The sequence below is a fragment of the Balearica regulorum genome, chromosome 20 (genome assembly GCF_011004875.1).
Source record: "Balearica regulorum gibbericeps isolate bBalReg1 chromosome 20, bBalReg1.pri, whole genome shotgun sequence".
NCBI lineage: Eukaryota > Metazoa > Chordata > Aves > Gruiformes > Gruidae > Balearica > Balearica regulorum.
In genome coordinates this window covers 11,542,968-11,556,004 of record NC_046203.1, presented here as the reverse complement: position 1 = coordinate 11,556,004, position 13,037 = coordinate 11,542,968, and the positions used below count along the sequence as shown (strand labels likewise).

The window sequence follows — 13,037 nt, the reverse complement described above, 5'->3', positions numbered from 1 at the left end:
CCTGTAGGATCTGGAGGTGTTGGTGGGAGATGCCCACCCACAGCACCAGCACGCTGGGTGACATCCCCCGGGTGCTAAGCATCTCCTAGAGCTGACTGTCAGTGGCACCAACCTTTGCCAAGGCCACTGAGAGAGGGGCCACATGCTGGGATCCCAGGAGCTCCCCCATCCCCGTGGCCAAGCAGGAGCCGGCCACCCTGCGGAGCCAGCACCAGGTCACGTACCTTCCTGTGGCCTGAAAACAGCAGGGTGAGCTGGTGGATGGAGCCGCCGTTTTTGGTGAGCTCTTTCTTGAGAGTCCTAGGGGAGGGCAGGGCCCAGTGGCCCTTGGCACCCTGGCTGTCCGAGCAGTTGAGGGTGGTGTCGGAGGTGAAGCAGTGGCTCTTGACCTCCTGCAGCAGGCTGCCCTCGCTGTGGGTCCGGCGCCGCAGGGAGCTCTGCACGCTCAGTGTGTAGACCGGCTGGCAGCCCGACGTCTCGATCATGCTGCTGCGCTTCGCCTCATTCCTCTCCAAGTAGTGCTCGTCGCTGTCCTCATCATCATCCTCCTCATCCTCATCTTCTTCCTCCTCGTCCTCCTCCTCGTCCTCACCATCTGTGGTACCGCCCACCGTGCCCGCCGCGCTCTGGCTGAAGGTGCTGTCAAGCCGCAGCTCAGGGATGACAAAGGCTGGCAGGGAGCTGGGCTGCTCCTCTCCCTTCTCAGTGGCCACTGGCTGCTTTTCTGCTAGGACAGGACCCTGGGTGGCTCCCAGAGCTTCCCAGGACTTGGCTGGAGCCGGTGCCTCTGCGGCTGGAGGAGCATCACCTGCTGCCGCCTTCCCATCCTCCGAGTGCATCTTCCCCGGCTTCTCAGCATCCGTCTCCAGCATCTGCCCAGAAGAGAAGATAAAGAAGGATGAAGGCAGAAGCACCCCAAATCTCTTGCTGGCCACCTTCCTGGGGACCCCCTCGCTCCCACCACCCCAACCACACGGCTGGCCCCAGTTCATACAGCCCTAACAGTGCTCTGCTGGGGCGGGACGGCATTGTCCCCAGGTGGTGGCAGATCACCCATTGCTCCTGCAGCACCCAGTCCTGGTCCTGATCCTTGGAGCACCGGGTTCCCCCACCAGCAGTGAGCAGGTGCTACATGGCAGGAGTGGGATGGAGCCACCCAGCTCCCAGCTCCAGCAGCCGGCAGCACCGGTGGGTTTGGAGGAAACCAGGGGGGGCCGGTCGTGGGTGGCTCAGCCCGAAAGCACAGCCGGCACAGACACGCTCGGCTCCGGCTGCAGAGGCAGAGCCGGTAACATCATCCTTACCCCGATGGCTCCCCCGTCCCCCTGGGAGCTGCGGGGGGAGCTCAGCCCTGCAGAAATCTTCCCCGAGGTCGGCAGGGCAGCAGAGAAAACCAGCAGCTCTTGGCCGGCAGCTCCGGCCCCTCCTGCACCGCATTATTAAATGCAGAAGGGAAGGACCGGGTTCTGCTCATCTGCGGATTGCCCAAGCTCAGCCCAGCCGCAGCCACGAGCAGCTCAGCCTCCCTGACCGGGTGCCCCGGGCTGTGGGGCTCCCCACGGTCACCCCACCATGCCCTGCGCAGACGTGGCCCTGCAAAACCACAACCACTCCCTACCAGCCCCTTTCGGGTTTTTCAGCCTTTGGGGCTGTTTTTTGCCAGCTTTCGTCTGCAGCCAGGAAAGACCTGAGCAAGCTCTGCCCCTTCAAAGGGAAAAGCCAAGAGCAGCCAAAGGGAAAAAACCTCCAAGGCTTTTTCGTGAGCAGGGGGAGCCTGCGATGAGCCCGCCCCCACCCCCTCCCGCCAGAGCTGGGTCCTCTCTTCTGTGTGATTTTCACTTTGCACAGAGCTCATCTAAGCCAGAGGGGCAAAACCAGGGGAGAAACCAAGGGAGAAAGACCAAAGCAGAGAAAAGTCCTCCTTCCAGGAAGCAATTCCCATTTGCACAGACCCTGTAGGCTGGGGTAGGGGTTATTGTACAGGAACAGCCCCAGATAACAAGTCATGCAGAAAAAATGTCACTGTAGCCCCAGTTAAGATCCAAGCATTTACATGAGCCCGATGACAACCAGAAAGCTGGAGTCAACAAAGCCACCACCCCTATATAAATTGGGTTGACTTCAGCTTCAAAAAGAGCAGTGGTCCCAGGAATCAGCCCATCCAGCCTCACATCCCATTGGAAAGAGGCACCCACAGAGCGGACGGGGGCGGTATCCCCATGCTAGTCCTGGCTGGTGACAGCAGACCCCTGCGAGCCAGCCCCTGGGACAGCCACCCCACTGCTAAACACCTCCTCGCCCTGCAGAGCCGGTGCACGTGGGTTATAACCGGCCAGTGGATATCACCAGCGAGCTGTATGCAGATGTTGGGTTGCAAAAGCTGCTGTCATCCCCAGGAAATACCCTGGAGGTGTTTAAGCCCCAGCTTTGGCATCATCCACTCTGCAGAAAGGGGATGGCACAGAGACTGAACAGCACTCAGCAGCATCCACAGGCACCCGCCTGAGATAACAGGTCCAAAAAGTGGGCCAGATTTCCAAAAAGATGCTTGAGTTCAGTGCTGCAGCCCGCTGCCTCCCAGGCAGCACGCAGAGGAGCTGACCCACGTCCACCACGTCCGTTTTTGTCACGTCAAAAGGGCCCCCTTTACACCAGTGAGCGTGGAGAGGACCCGCTCTGTCCTCTTCCAGACTCGCCACAGCCAGAGATTTAGCATCACCTGAACTGCCCCAGTGAGTCCAGAGACCATCATGTCCTCAGCCCCATCTGCATCCCCATCCCCAAAACAGCTGGATTTGGTGGGAGGCACAAAGCAAATGGTCAGCTTACCCCATCCTTGGGGCTATTTCACTCCCCCATGGTAATTTCTTGCAAAAAGGAAATGTTTCCAGACTTACCATGCAAGGATGCTATTTGCACCAGTGTGTGTTTTAATGATGCTGTTTATGTCTTACTTGTACTGCAATCACTGTCATCATTATTTCATGAAATAATTAGAGGAAAAGCCCATGCAGACCTCAACACACTCCCTGCAAAGCCCTACCCAACAGCTCCCTAGCTGTCCAGTCCTTCTGCTTAATGTTGCTGGTTGCCCACATCAGATAAAGCCCTAGAAGGAAATGAACAGGCTCCTTTAAAATGAGAGATGTTTGGGGATTAAATTAAATCCCTGCACTAATTCAATCAGAGACTCTGCTGCTCTTCAGTGGCACAGAGGATATGAGCAGGAGCCTTGCCACCGAGGGAGGTTTCCATCTTGGGGTGAAAGCATCACCAGGGCTGTGAAATCCTGTCCTCGCAGAAAGGGCCATGGCTGAGCTCTGCTAAACATCACCTGATGGTGGGGGAAGACAGGGAAGGAAAGCGGCAGTAATGCCATCACGGCCAGCAAACAAGCCTGATCGTGGCTGGAGGCACCAGGGACTTCATCACCATGAAGCCAAGGGCCATCCTGCTGCGCAAAGCTGATTTGGGCTAGCAAGGACAGGGATGCAACCACGCTTCCTTCTCACCATCATCGCGGCCAAGGAGCTGCTGGAGGAGGCAGCAGATGGAGGCAATGCTGATGCTGTCTGAGCAGGGAGGTGAAGGGGACATCTTCCACCTCAAGGACTCATCCTAAACATCTCATGGTCTCACTGCAGCATAGGTCCCTCTTCCTCGGCCAGCAGCAGTAGCTCAGGAGCCAGTGGCCAACATCTGGATCTCCCCATCCCCAACATCTTGGTCTCACTGCTCTCAACATCTGAGTGTCCCTAACCTCAATATGCGGGTTTCCCTCTTCTCAGCATATGCATCTTCCCATCCTCAACACCTGGGTCTCCCTGTCCTTAACACGTTGGTCTTCCCATTCTCAACACCTGGGTTTCCCTGTCCTGAGCCAGGACGACCTAGAGGCTTTACTACATCGTCCCTGGAGGATCTCACACTTCACTGTTTCAGTTTCTGTCTCATACTAAAGCAGCCAAGGCAGCATGTCCCAAGAAGGGGAAGAGAAAGTAGAAGAAAGAGCTGCCTCCAAGTCCCAGGACAGCTATCAGGGGTAATTTTAGAGAAGGAGGACGATTGGTCTGAGATCAGAGCAACAGCAATAGAGTCCCTAATACCAATTTCCCCACTGAACAAGCCTCAACATGCCCCAGAAAAGCCAAACGTTGCCTTGCCTGCTCCAGCATCCTCAATCTCTCACCTGTAACCTGCTGCCTGGACTCCGTCTGCCTTTGGCATCACTCGCTAACTCACAAGTTTTCTTGAAACCAAGACAGGAGAGAAGTACTGCAAACCCTCTGCTCCTCGGTCTGTAATGTGATCATTTTTTTCTGATTGCTGCTCTGACGCCAGCAAAGCAAATTTCAACAAACACATGTGGGTTTGTCAGCGCACCCTCGACTTCTCCAGCATTTCTTTAAATAACATGCCCTTTCTGGTGGCCCACAGCCGGGACTTCCAGCTGGGAAAACACCGGCCACAGAGACGGCACAGCTGTGGGCTGAAGCCTGCACTGGCCTTCCCCCAGTGCTGCCAGCTCTCATGCTGCCAGAACTGCTGTGATATTTGGCATTCCCTTAAATCCCCAGCTCTGGGAGGTCAGGGATTTTTTTGAGGGTCTCAGCTTCTTATTTCAAAACCTCTGCTTCTCACAGTCAGGGAGCCGCTGTAGCTCAGGTAACGCCTGGATACAAGAAAATTGAATTCAGTCTTTCCTGGCTCCTGACGTGGATGCTCAGGTTTTGCAACGCACATCCTTCTCTTGCGGTAATTCTGGGGAAAAGGAGGCTAAACACGCCTGGGACTGCAGCACCTTGCATCCTGGCAGCTCCTCAACCAAAATCAGGGGTTGGGAAAAGCAGGAAAGTCCCTGCAGGCCGACTGTTGGACATCGAGCCGAGTGCGAGAGTGAGGGATGCGCTGCTCCAACTGCACTCTCACCCCGGGGGAGTTAATGGACCTCCCGAGATGCTGCTGGAGGAGATGCTCTCATGGGCTGTCCCCAGACCACAGCAGCCCCATCCTCCGTGAGGCCTATGGAGGAACCTCTCTGGCTCCTGCTGCCTTTAAATCCACCTTTGCAAAAAGTATTTAAACTCCCTAGGAATAAGATCGAGTCCCTCTCCAGGGGGATTTCGGGGAGAACGCAGCCAGCTTCACTGCTGGCAGTGCGTTCCCTGTGTGGAGGTAACATCCCTCCCCAAGGCAGAGGGAACGCGGGCAAAACAGCACCTACATCACCCGGGGGAACACCAATGTCTCCAAAGTAGGTTTTTCCCAAAGTGGAAGAAAAAATCACAATTTCAGGATTTTAGTATGGGATAAACTGTGCCCAGATCCATCAGAACAGAAACTTCTAACTGGCCCTGTGAAACTCTACCAAAACCACTGATGATGAGCACCTCAAGACTTAAAAAGTGACCGTTAGGAGCCAAATAAGCACACAGCTACAAGAAACGGTATCTAATACACAGCACAGGGCTGAGAGGAAGAAAACAAATCCAGAAATGCAAAGCAGAACTACCAAAAGTCAGAAAATTTTCATGGGAGTCATTTTGAAAGTGCTCATGAGGAGCATCCCCCAGACAGCTCCACTCCTTGTCCTCCTTGAGCTGCGTTGGCTTCATGGGGCTGGCCGGAGCCAAGGGCTCATTGCATAGCGGGGTTTTCTACCCATTCCCTGCTTCATTACTGAATCGATGAATAATTGATACAGAGCAATTAGTGTAACAGCAAAAGCAAGCACTGATGTATAAACCCAAACAGCAGGATCCAACAGTGCACTGGGGCAGGGCGGCGAGGGTGGATATACGCCTCCGATGAGATACCTGTGGGGTGTGAACGTTCACACCACCCAAAAAACCCTGGGCTTGAAACATCTCAGAGCCCTGGAAGGAGAAGTCCTCTTCTACGGGAGGAAATGATCCCGTGTCAGCAGCCTGCGCTAATCCCATTACCCCATTACTGTCATCCCCAACTGATTGTTCTGCAGAAGGGGCCTGACCGGGGTACTGCCCAGCCCTGACGCTGCAGTGACCGCACGCTGTGCCTCTCCCAAGAGCCGCTCTGCTCCCTGCAACACCGCAGTGAACAGGAGCCGATGCTTAATCGAGGGCAACGGCCTTACCCATAGCAGAGGGTGTGCAGGAGGGAGCCTGGTCTGCAGGCATAGCTTGCACCCTGCGTTTTGGGACCAGCTGCTGAAGGTGTCAGCGAACAAACTGGGACAAAACCTCCCCATGCCACATACTTCAGCCGAGCAGCTGGAGTTAACATAGACTTGCTACCACCGCAGCACCAAGCTGCCAGCCCCGAACCGCCAGCCCCGACCTGCAGCTGCGCTGGCAGTCCCAGCTCTGGATGCCAACCTGTGCCCTGGCCGGTGCCCTCCATCCCCACCGAGGCTACAAGCACACCCACAGCTTCGATTTCAGTCGCAAGGGTTGAATTTGCTGGTTTGTCCCCAGTGCCAGTAAGCGGAGAGTTTCCAAAAAGCTGTGAAAGCCGTGGAGCAGAAAGCCCACGATGTCGGTGTGCTGCAATGCTGCTCCCACAGCAAGAGCCAGCCGATGCAGACGGCACAGCCATACGCAGCCCAAGTTTGTAAGGGAACCTCAAAAAGTCCCCATCGCTACAAAGGCCCCTTTGCTCCCCCCAGATGCTGCTCGTCACCAACCCTTCAAGCCCAGCCTGGTGGCAAATGAAGCTGGGCAGGAGCCACAGGTTCCCCAGGAGACAGCAGGGACCAGCCCAGCGCAGGGGTGCAGGGGGACCAGCGCGGGAGCAGGCAGATGCCTTTGATCTAAAAGGACATCAGTGCTCCCAACGGCGCTGTGCTGCTTCCTCAGCCCGTGGCCGGATCCTGCCCAGGGAAGGGTGCAGCCCCCAGGTTGCAATCTTTGAAAGCAAAACCTACCAAATCTGGGCTCTCAGTCGCATCCCAGCTGCACGGGACGAGCGAGCAGCATCTCCCTCCGACGGCCCCAGCCCCAACATGTGCCCACAGCTGCGGCTCAGCAGATGCTAGTGCAGTGCTTGGCTCTGCCTCTGCGGTTATTAATGTCCGTGTCAAGCAGCAGCTGAAGCCGCCCCAGCCTCTCCCAGACACTGCTCCCTTGTGCCTCTTGTGCTATTTACGGCTCTGCTAGCAATCCCTGGAGGCACTATTACCTGCTGATAAAAGTGGATGACCGCTCTGCCTTGAGGAAGAGCTATGTATCATCCTGAAACCCGCCGCATTGGCTTTTGCAGCTCCCCTTTTCCTGCCCTGTCTTGCCCCCAAGCAACACCGAGCCACAGACCGATACCCATGCTTCTGGCTGAACAAAACTCTGCTGCAGGTTCGCAGTTGGTTTTTTTCCCAATCTACTTTCTAGGGAAAAGGGAGATGCTCTGCAGCATGGCGTTTTGCCCTCTGCACTGCAATCCCCTACAAGCGGCTCTACCCAAATGGGCAGGGACAGCGAGAAAAAATACTGAGGAGACTGTACAGTCTCCATCCAGGGGACACCCCATGCATGACCATCTGCCCCTTCTCTTCTCCTGCAGGGGCCAGTGCCCTCTCGTGACACACCGGGCTGGGGACCTGACTGCCTTGCCTGGACATTTATCCTCCTGGTATTATACTTTATTGAGCGAGACTGCCACGGTGACAAGCTGTGTTCGGCTCTCCTGTCCGGTCTTCTCCAGGACTTCAGGCACACAAGTGTCTCCCTGCTCCCAGCCAGCTGCAGGCTCGTGGATGCTCCTGGGATGGAGCAGGGGAAATGTGGTGCCTCCTCTTCCTTGCAGGTAGCCACAGCTTTGCAGTGGTAGAGGAAATGTAAAAGCTCCCTCACCTGGTCTCACTGGACGCAGAGCTGAGCTCAGCTACACGATGCCATCACCGACAGCAGCAACATGGCACGGCCACCTCGGCACTGTGGTCAGCACTTATCCTGCCTGCCCTGGAGAAGGGAGCTGGACCTGGTGGGTTTTGTGCCTGATCCCTCCCCGATGCCACCTGGCTGGCTGCAGGTCTGTGGGACATGGGGACATGGGGACACAGCCCTGGGGTGTCACCACACTGTGGGTGCCCAGCTGCCCCTGAGACTCAGAGCACCCCCAGCCTGGCCCCTCCCAGCCAGGAACGAACCCAGCCACCATCCAAACCTGCACACCCCCACCACTCTGTGTCCATCGCTTTGGTAATACAGCTCCAGTTTGCGCAAGCTGGGCACCAGCTACTGCCTGTAGCCTTTTTGACCCAGGTAACCTGCCTCTGCAGGGTGAGCACAGTGGGACCCGGTGCTGGAGAAGAGTGAGATGACATCTGGGTCATAAATATCCTTGGCGGTAAAAACGCAGAGGGGTGGGAAAGGGGAGGAAGGAGCGGATCCTGCCATTGGCATTTAGCCCACAACCCTCAGCATCCTTTCCCTGCCAGGGGTGACAAGGTGCTGATCAGTGGGGGAATCTCTGCAGCGTTATCTGCAGGGGCAGAGCATTGTCCCCTGTGCAGGATGAGGGAGGTGACAGCAGGAGCCTGAGCTGATGCATTCAGCCATTGTGAAGGACTCACCCTGACATCACTTACAACAGGACCATGAGGTCAGTGCTGGAAGCTGTTGCTGCTGCCGGCACAGATCACTGTGAGGAAACAACCACCAGGAGAAGAGGACCTGGCAGAGCAGCTCTGCCTGAAACTGGCACCAAGAGGGCCATGGCCAGAGCCACACACCGAATGGAGGAATCCCAGACAGTACCAAAACCAACACTGGTGCCCCCAAAGCCAAACGCAACTCTCCTGCCATCTTGCTGTCAAACCTTGCCGTGCTGCTCCATCAGGAAGGTGCTTGTTAAAGAAGAGGACATCAAGCCTCACAGAGGGCCAGGGGACCCCACGAGGGCAGGATGAAGCCACTCTTCCCAACCCCACACCACTATGGGCATCACCGCCCAGAGTCCCCCAGCATTTCAAACACATCCTTTGGCTGCACAAAGACATCAGGGTTTGAGTAACTTCTGCAAGGAGTTCCTTGAACTTGGCTTCAGAGTCTGCCCAACCACAGGCTTGCAGCCCCCTGTCACGCTAGAAGGAAAAAGCATTGGCAACTACCCGAAACAGGAGTCCTATGGGCACAGGAGAGGAGTGCTCCAGCCAAGCGGACAGTGCCAGCCCTGCCTGGCACAGGCAGCGTCCCCCTTCACAGGAAGCTCTGCGCCAAAGCACTTCCAGCACCTTCATTAAATCACAGCAGCGCTGGCTTAAACCACTTAGTCTGTGCCTTTGACCACCCCCTGCAAATGATTTCAACACCACTTAACCCGCCCTGGGCTGCCAGCACCGCTCCTGCCAGCACGCTCGCTCTTACCAGCCCTTCTGGGGATTCACGAGAAACAGACCTTCAAGGGTTTAAAAATGCCTCTGGCCGTGATGACAGTGTCGGCTGCTGCCCGAGCCCCCGCTACAGCACCATGCCTTCCTGCTTGGGGACGATGCGGGAAGGATCACTGGTGCCACTGGACGCGGCAGGGAGAACATCGCACAGCGCCAGAGAAACAGGAGCTGGTGTTTGCCGGAGGGGAGAGGTCTGCTTTCCTTATGGCTTTGGCGTCCAGCTAAGCAAATGAACAAATAAAGCAGGAGCTGCGGCTCTCAGCTGGCCCATCTGCTCTGTCATCCCTCCCTGCTTGCTCCCAGCACACACGTGCCTTGGGAGCCCATGAGCCAGCGGCACTGGGGCTGAGCGAGCAGCTGTCCTGGCTGGCAGCCCCCAGCACCTCTGTGCCACCCGGGCCAGCACCAAGAGCCAGCAGGGCTGGAAACTGAGCTTGGTGGAGCCAGGGCTCGGTGCCAGGGAAGATGCTAAAAAGCCCAGTACCCCAACCCAGCATCCCGCCCAGCCCCACACGAAGGGCCAGGCAAATCCTAGCCTCCCCAGGCTTTGTGCTCTCTCCCTGCGCTTCGGACTGGAAGCCAACTGATGTGCAAGGAGGGAATGATGAGGTGAAAGATCAGCCCCAGCACACCTCAGCACTCATCCAGGCTCAGCTGCACTCCAGGGAATTAACACTCAGACTATTGCATAAAGAGGGTCCTTAAATTCATAAAGGGACATTTGAGACATGCTTTGAAGCCCCACAGGGAGTTGTAAAATCCGCCCCCCCCAGTCTTCAATGCCCTGGTTGCCCTGGGGCTTGTTCCCATGAAAGAGGGCTACAAACCCAGCAAGAATATGGCTCAGGATGAATCAACTCGGGGTAGCTCAAACTGCATCTACTTCTTTTATGTTCGCAGCCTGCTTTACGCCTACTGCTATGTCTTCAACTCCCGTCCCAGCTGAATTAAAGTCAACACGTTGTCCTTGGCCCGTCGGGTGCCAAGGCTGAGATCCATGTGCCACTGTGCATCGAGGTCACCAACGTGCATTCAAGGTCCCATTTGCTCTGACAGCACGGGGACCTCTGGCAGGGACAGCTTCCTCCAGGTATTTAAGTGAGCTGAACTGGAGCCTGACCCACAGGGGAACAGCATCTCCGTTCCTGCAGCTTCCCAAATTCACAGCGTGACTGAAGCAGCCTTTGGCTGTTCTCAGTAACGAGTTTTTCCGGCCCAGGGTGAGAGCCGCGCTGTGTTTGCTGGCGTGGAACAACACACTTATTTGCTTTACTTTTGTAACCTGGCTCATAAGAACTGCCAGCTGATGCTTTAACCCTTATTGGGACAGAATAAACCTCAAGGTTTTCTCCTCCATTTGAGCGCTCTGAGAGCAAGCGAGGTGCTGGGAGGGTGTGTGGCCAGGGTCAGGCTGGTCCTCCGGATCCTGTTGTGATGTGTTTGGCCCTGCCCAGCCTCTCATGTTGGCACCGTGGAAGAAAAGCAGGCTCTGATGAAGCTCCAGGTTTCCTGCACCCTCGGCCATGCCCTGCCCCACAGCAGCAGGTGAGCAGGACCCTCTGGAGCAGAGCTGGCACCAGCAGGGCAGCAGCTTCCCAGCCCAAAAAGGAAGGACTTTGGGCCAAAAATAAAGTGAGAAGGTGCAAATTCCTCCCCTCCTTTCCCATCAAAAAGCCAATCGCACTCTGACTATGCTGCTGCCGAGTGAAGCACCCCGTGAACGCTGGATCGGACAGAGGTTCACCCCACTTGTCCCCAGCCCAAGTGCTTGACACGGCCACCCCAATGCCAGTGGCCCCTTGGCCATGCCAGTTCAAGGGTGTACGTGGCCACTATCCAAACGGGAGACAACCCCGTGTAAAGGGAAAGGGTGTTGGGGCACGGGGATTGCGGAGGGACGTGGACACGCCATGGGGTGGGTGCCTGGGGCACTGCGGGGTGCTCAAGGAAGAGACGGCAGGGCATGGGACAGGAGAGGGGTCACCCACGCTCACCCCTCCCCACGCTGCAGGCGCTGGGGCCAGCGCACGGGGCAGCACGGCCGCGGCAGCCCTCCGCAGAGTCCTCCCCGCACCACCGCTCCGGCCCTGGTTTCAATCATCCCTCGATTACACGGTGTTTGCTCTTGTTGACAGTACATTTACTTGCAACTTGTCAAGCACACTGTAAATAGTGAGAGAAACAGCCCTGCCCTTCCTGACCAGAGGAACGGCCAGGAAGGGGCCGGCCCGTCCCTCCCAGCCGCACACCCGCCGGCGGCTCATTCCCAGCACCGGAGCCAGCGCTGCAGGAAGGGCCAGGGCGCAGGATCGGTCCACGCCTGCTCACACTGTCAGCAGCCCCGGGGAGAGAGACTGGTGGCCAGGCTTTGAAAAGTGCTGAGGATCCACCACCTCCCATGGGAAACAAGGGGAGCACCCGTCCTGGACTCCTGCAGCCCAAAGTCCACAGCACAAGGTGTCCATAATTATTTAGCTTAAGGATAATCTACATCTTTCAGATACAGCCAGGCATCATCTCCGAGGTAATCTCAGGTCATGGAGTCAGAAGGAAGAGTAATCAGCCGTTCTGAGCGTGGAAGATGCAAAGAAACAAGCAGTGAGAATCAGATGGTTGCAGCAGGTTTGCTACAAGCAGGGTGTTGTGCCACTAATCTCCCTGGCAGCCAAACCAGCTGGAGCAGCTCCAGCCCCTGGCACCTCATCCTTGCCCCTGCTCTGCAGTTTGCCATTTCTTCAATCGTGCTAATGCAATTCGTCACGGGGCCACACTGGAAACAGGACCAGTGCAGTGATGCACTGTGCCCTGCGCAGATGGTCATTATTTGGCCCAAGGAGGCAGCCCCGCTAACTCGATTAATTCATAAAGCTGCTCTCGCTGTAATCACATTGCTGCTGCTGTGGTTCCTCACCAGACCCTGCCCACCTCCAGGCTCTATGCCTCCCCGTTTGGGGACATTTGTCACCAAGCTGGGTCACCCTGGTGATGTGTTTCACAGATCCTTGCTCAGCACAACCAAGGGGCAGGGAGCAGCCTCCCAGGGCAGACCTGGACCCGAGGATGAGAGTGGAGAAGGCTTTGGAGATGAAGAAAATATAACCACAGAAAGCTCCTGTGACCTGCTGCAGCTGGCAGGATGGGTTCGTCACTCAGTGAAGCTTGTCTGATTTCCCACAGCTCCAAGAAGTTGGCACCGTGCAACTTCCACCAGTTCAACCAGTCCAGCCCCTCCTTTCCAGATGTGACTGTCCTGCTGGGGATCCTCTGCCCCATCGCAAACCATCTGTTCTGGGAAAGACTCAGGGATGGCATTAACAGCAGCATTGACATATTGAAGGGAGAGCCGTTCCCAGCTTGCACGCTGGCGTAGCAGCCACAGAGGCTGCTGAGGAGCTGCTCTCTGCTCAGACAGTGTCCCTTTCTCCAGCTCCAGCGCACAGCTGGCACATGGCACATCTCCGCCTGGCACCGAGGCCGCACCGGCCCTTTGCTCCCGTCGCATGGCAAAGCCCACATACCCTCGGTTGGGCTCCAGCCACAGCAAGAGGAGCTGCCTCTTACTAAGTTGGAGCAGTTTTGAAGGATTTGCAAATCAGATTCCTGATTGGGGCAGAAATCAGCCGTGCAGAGGCTGATGTTTCCAGCTTAATTTGTTCACAGACCACAGACA

The 13,037-nt window shown here is 56.5% G+C and overlaps 1 protein-coding gene across 5 annotated transcripts in view; it reads right to left on the bottom strand.

Moving 5' to 3' along the window:
• RGS3 (regulator of G protein signaling 3) overlaps nucleotides 1-13,037 on the bottom strand; it is an 85,224-nt gene that overhangs the window by 10,001 nt on the left and 62,186 nt on the right. For all 5 annotated transcript variants that reach the window (XM_075771977.1, XM_075771978.1, XM_075771979.1 and 2 more), the window contains one exon: nucleotides 225-872. In XM_075771977.1, coding sequence (XP_075628092.1) covers nucleotides 225-872 — 648 coding nt within the window. The remainder of the gene's footprint in view (nucleotides 1-224; nucleotides 873-13,037) is intronic.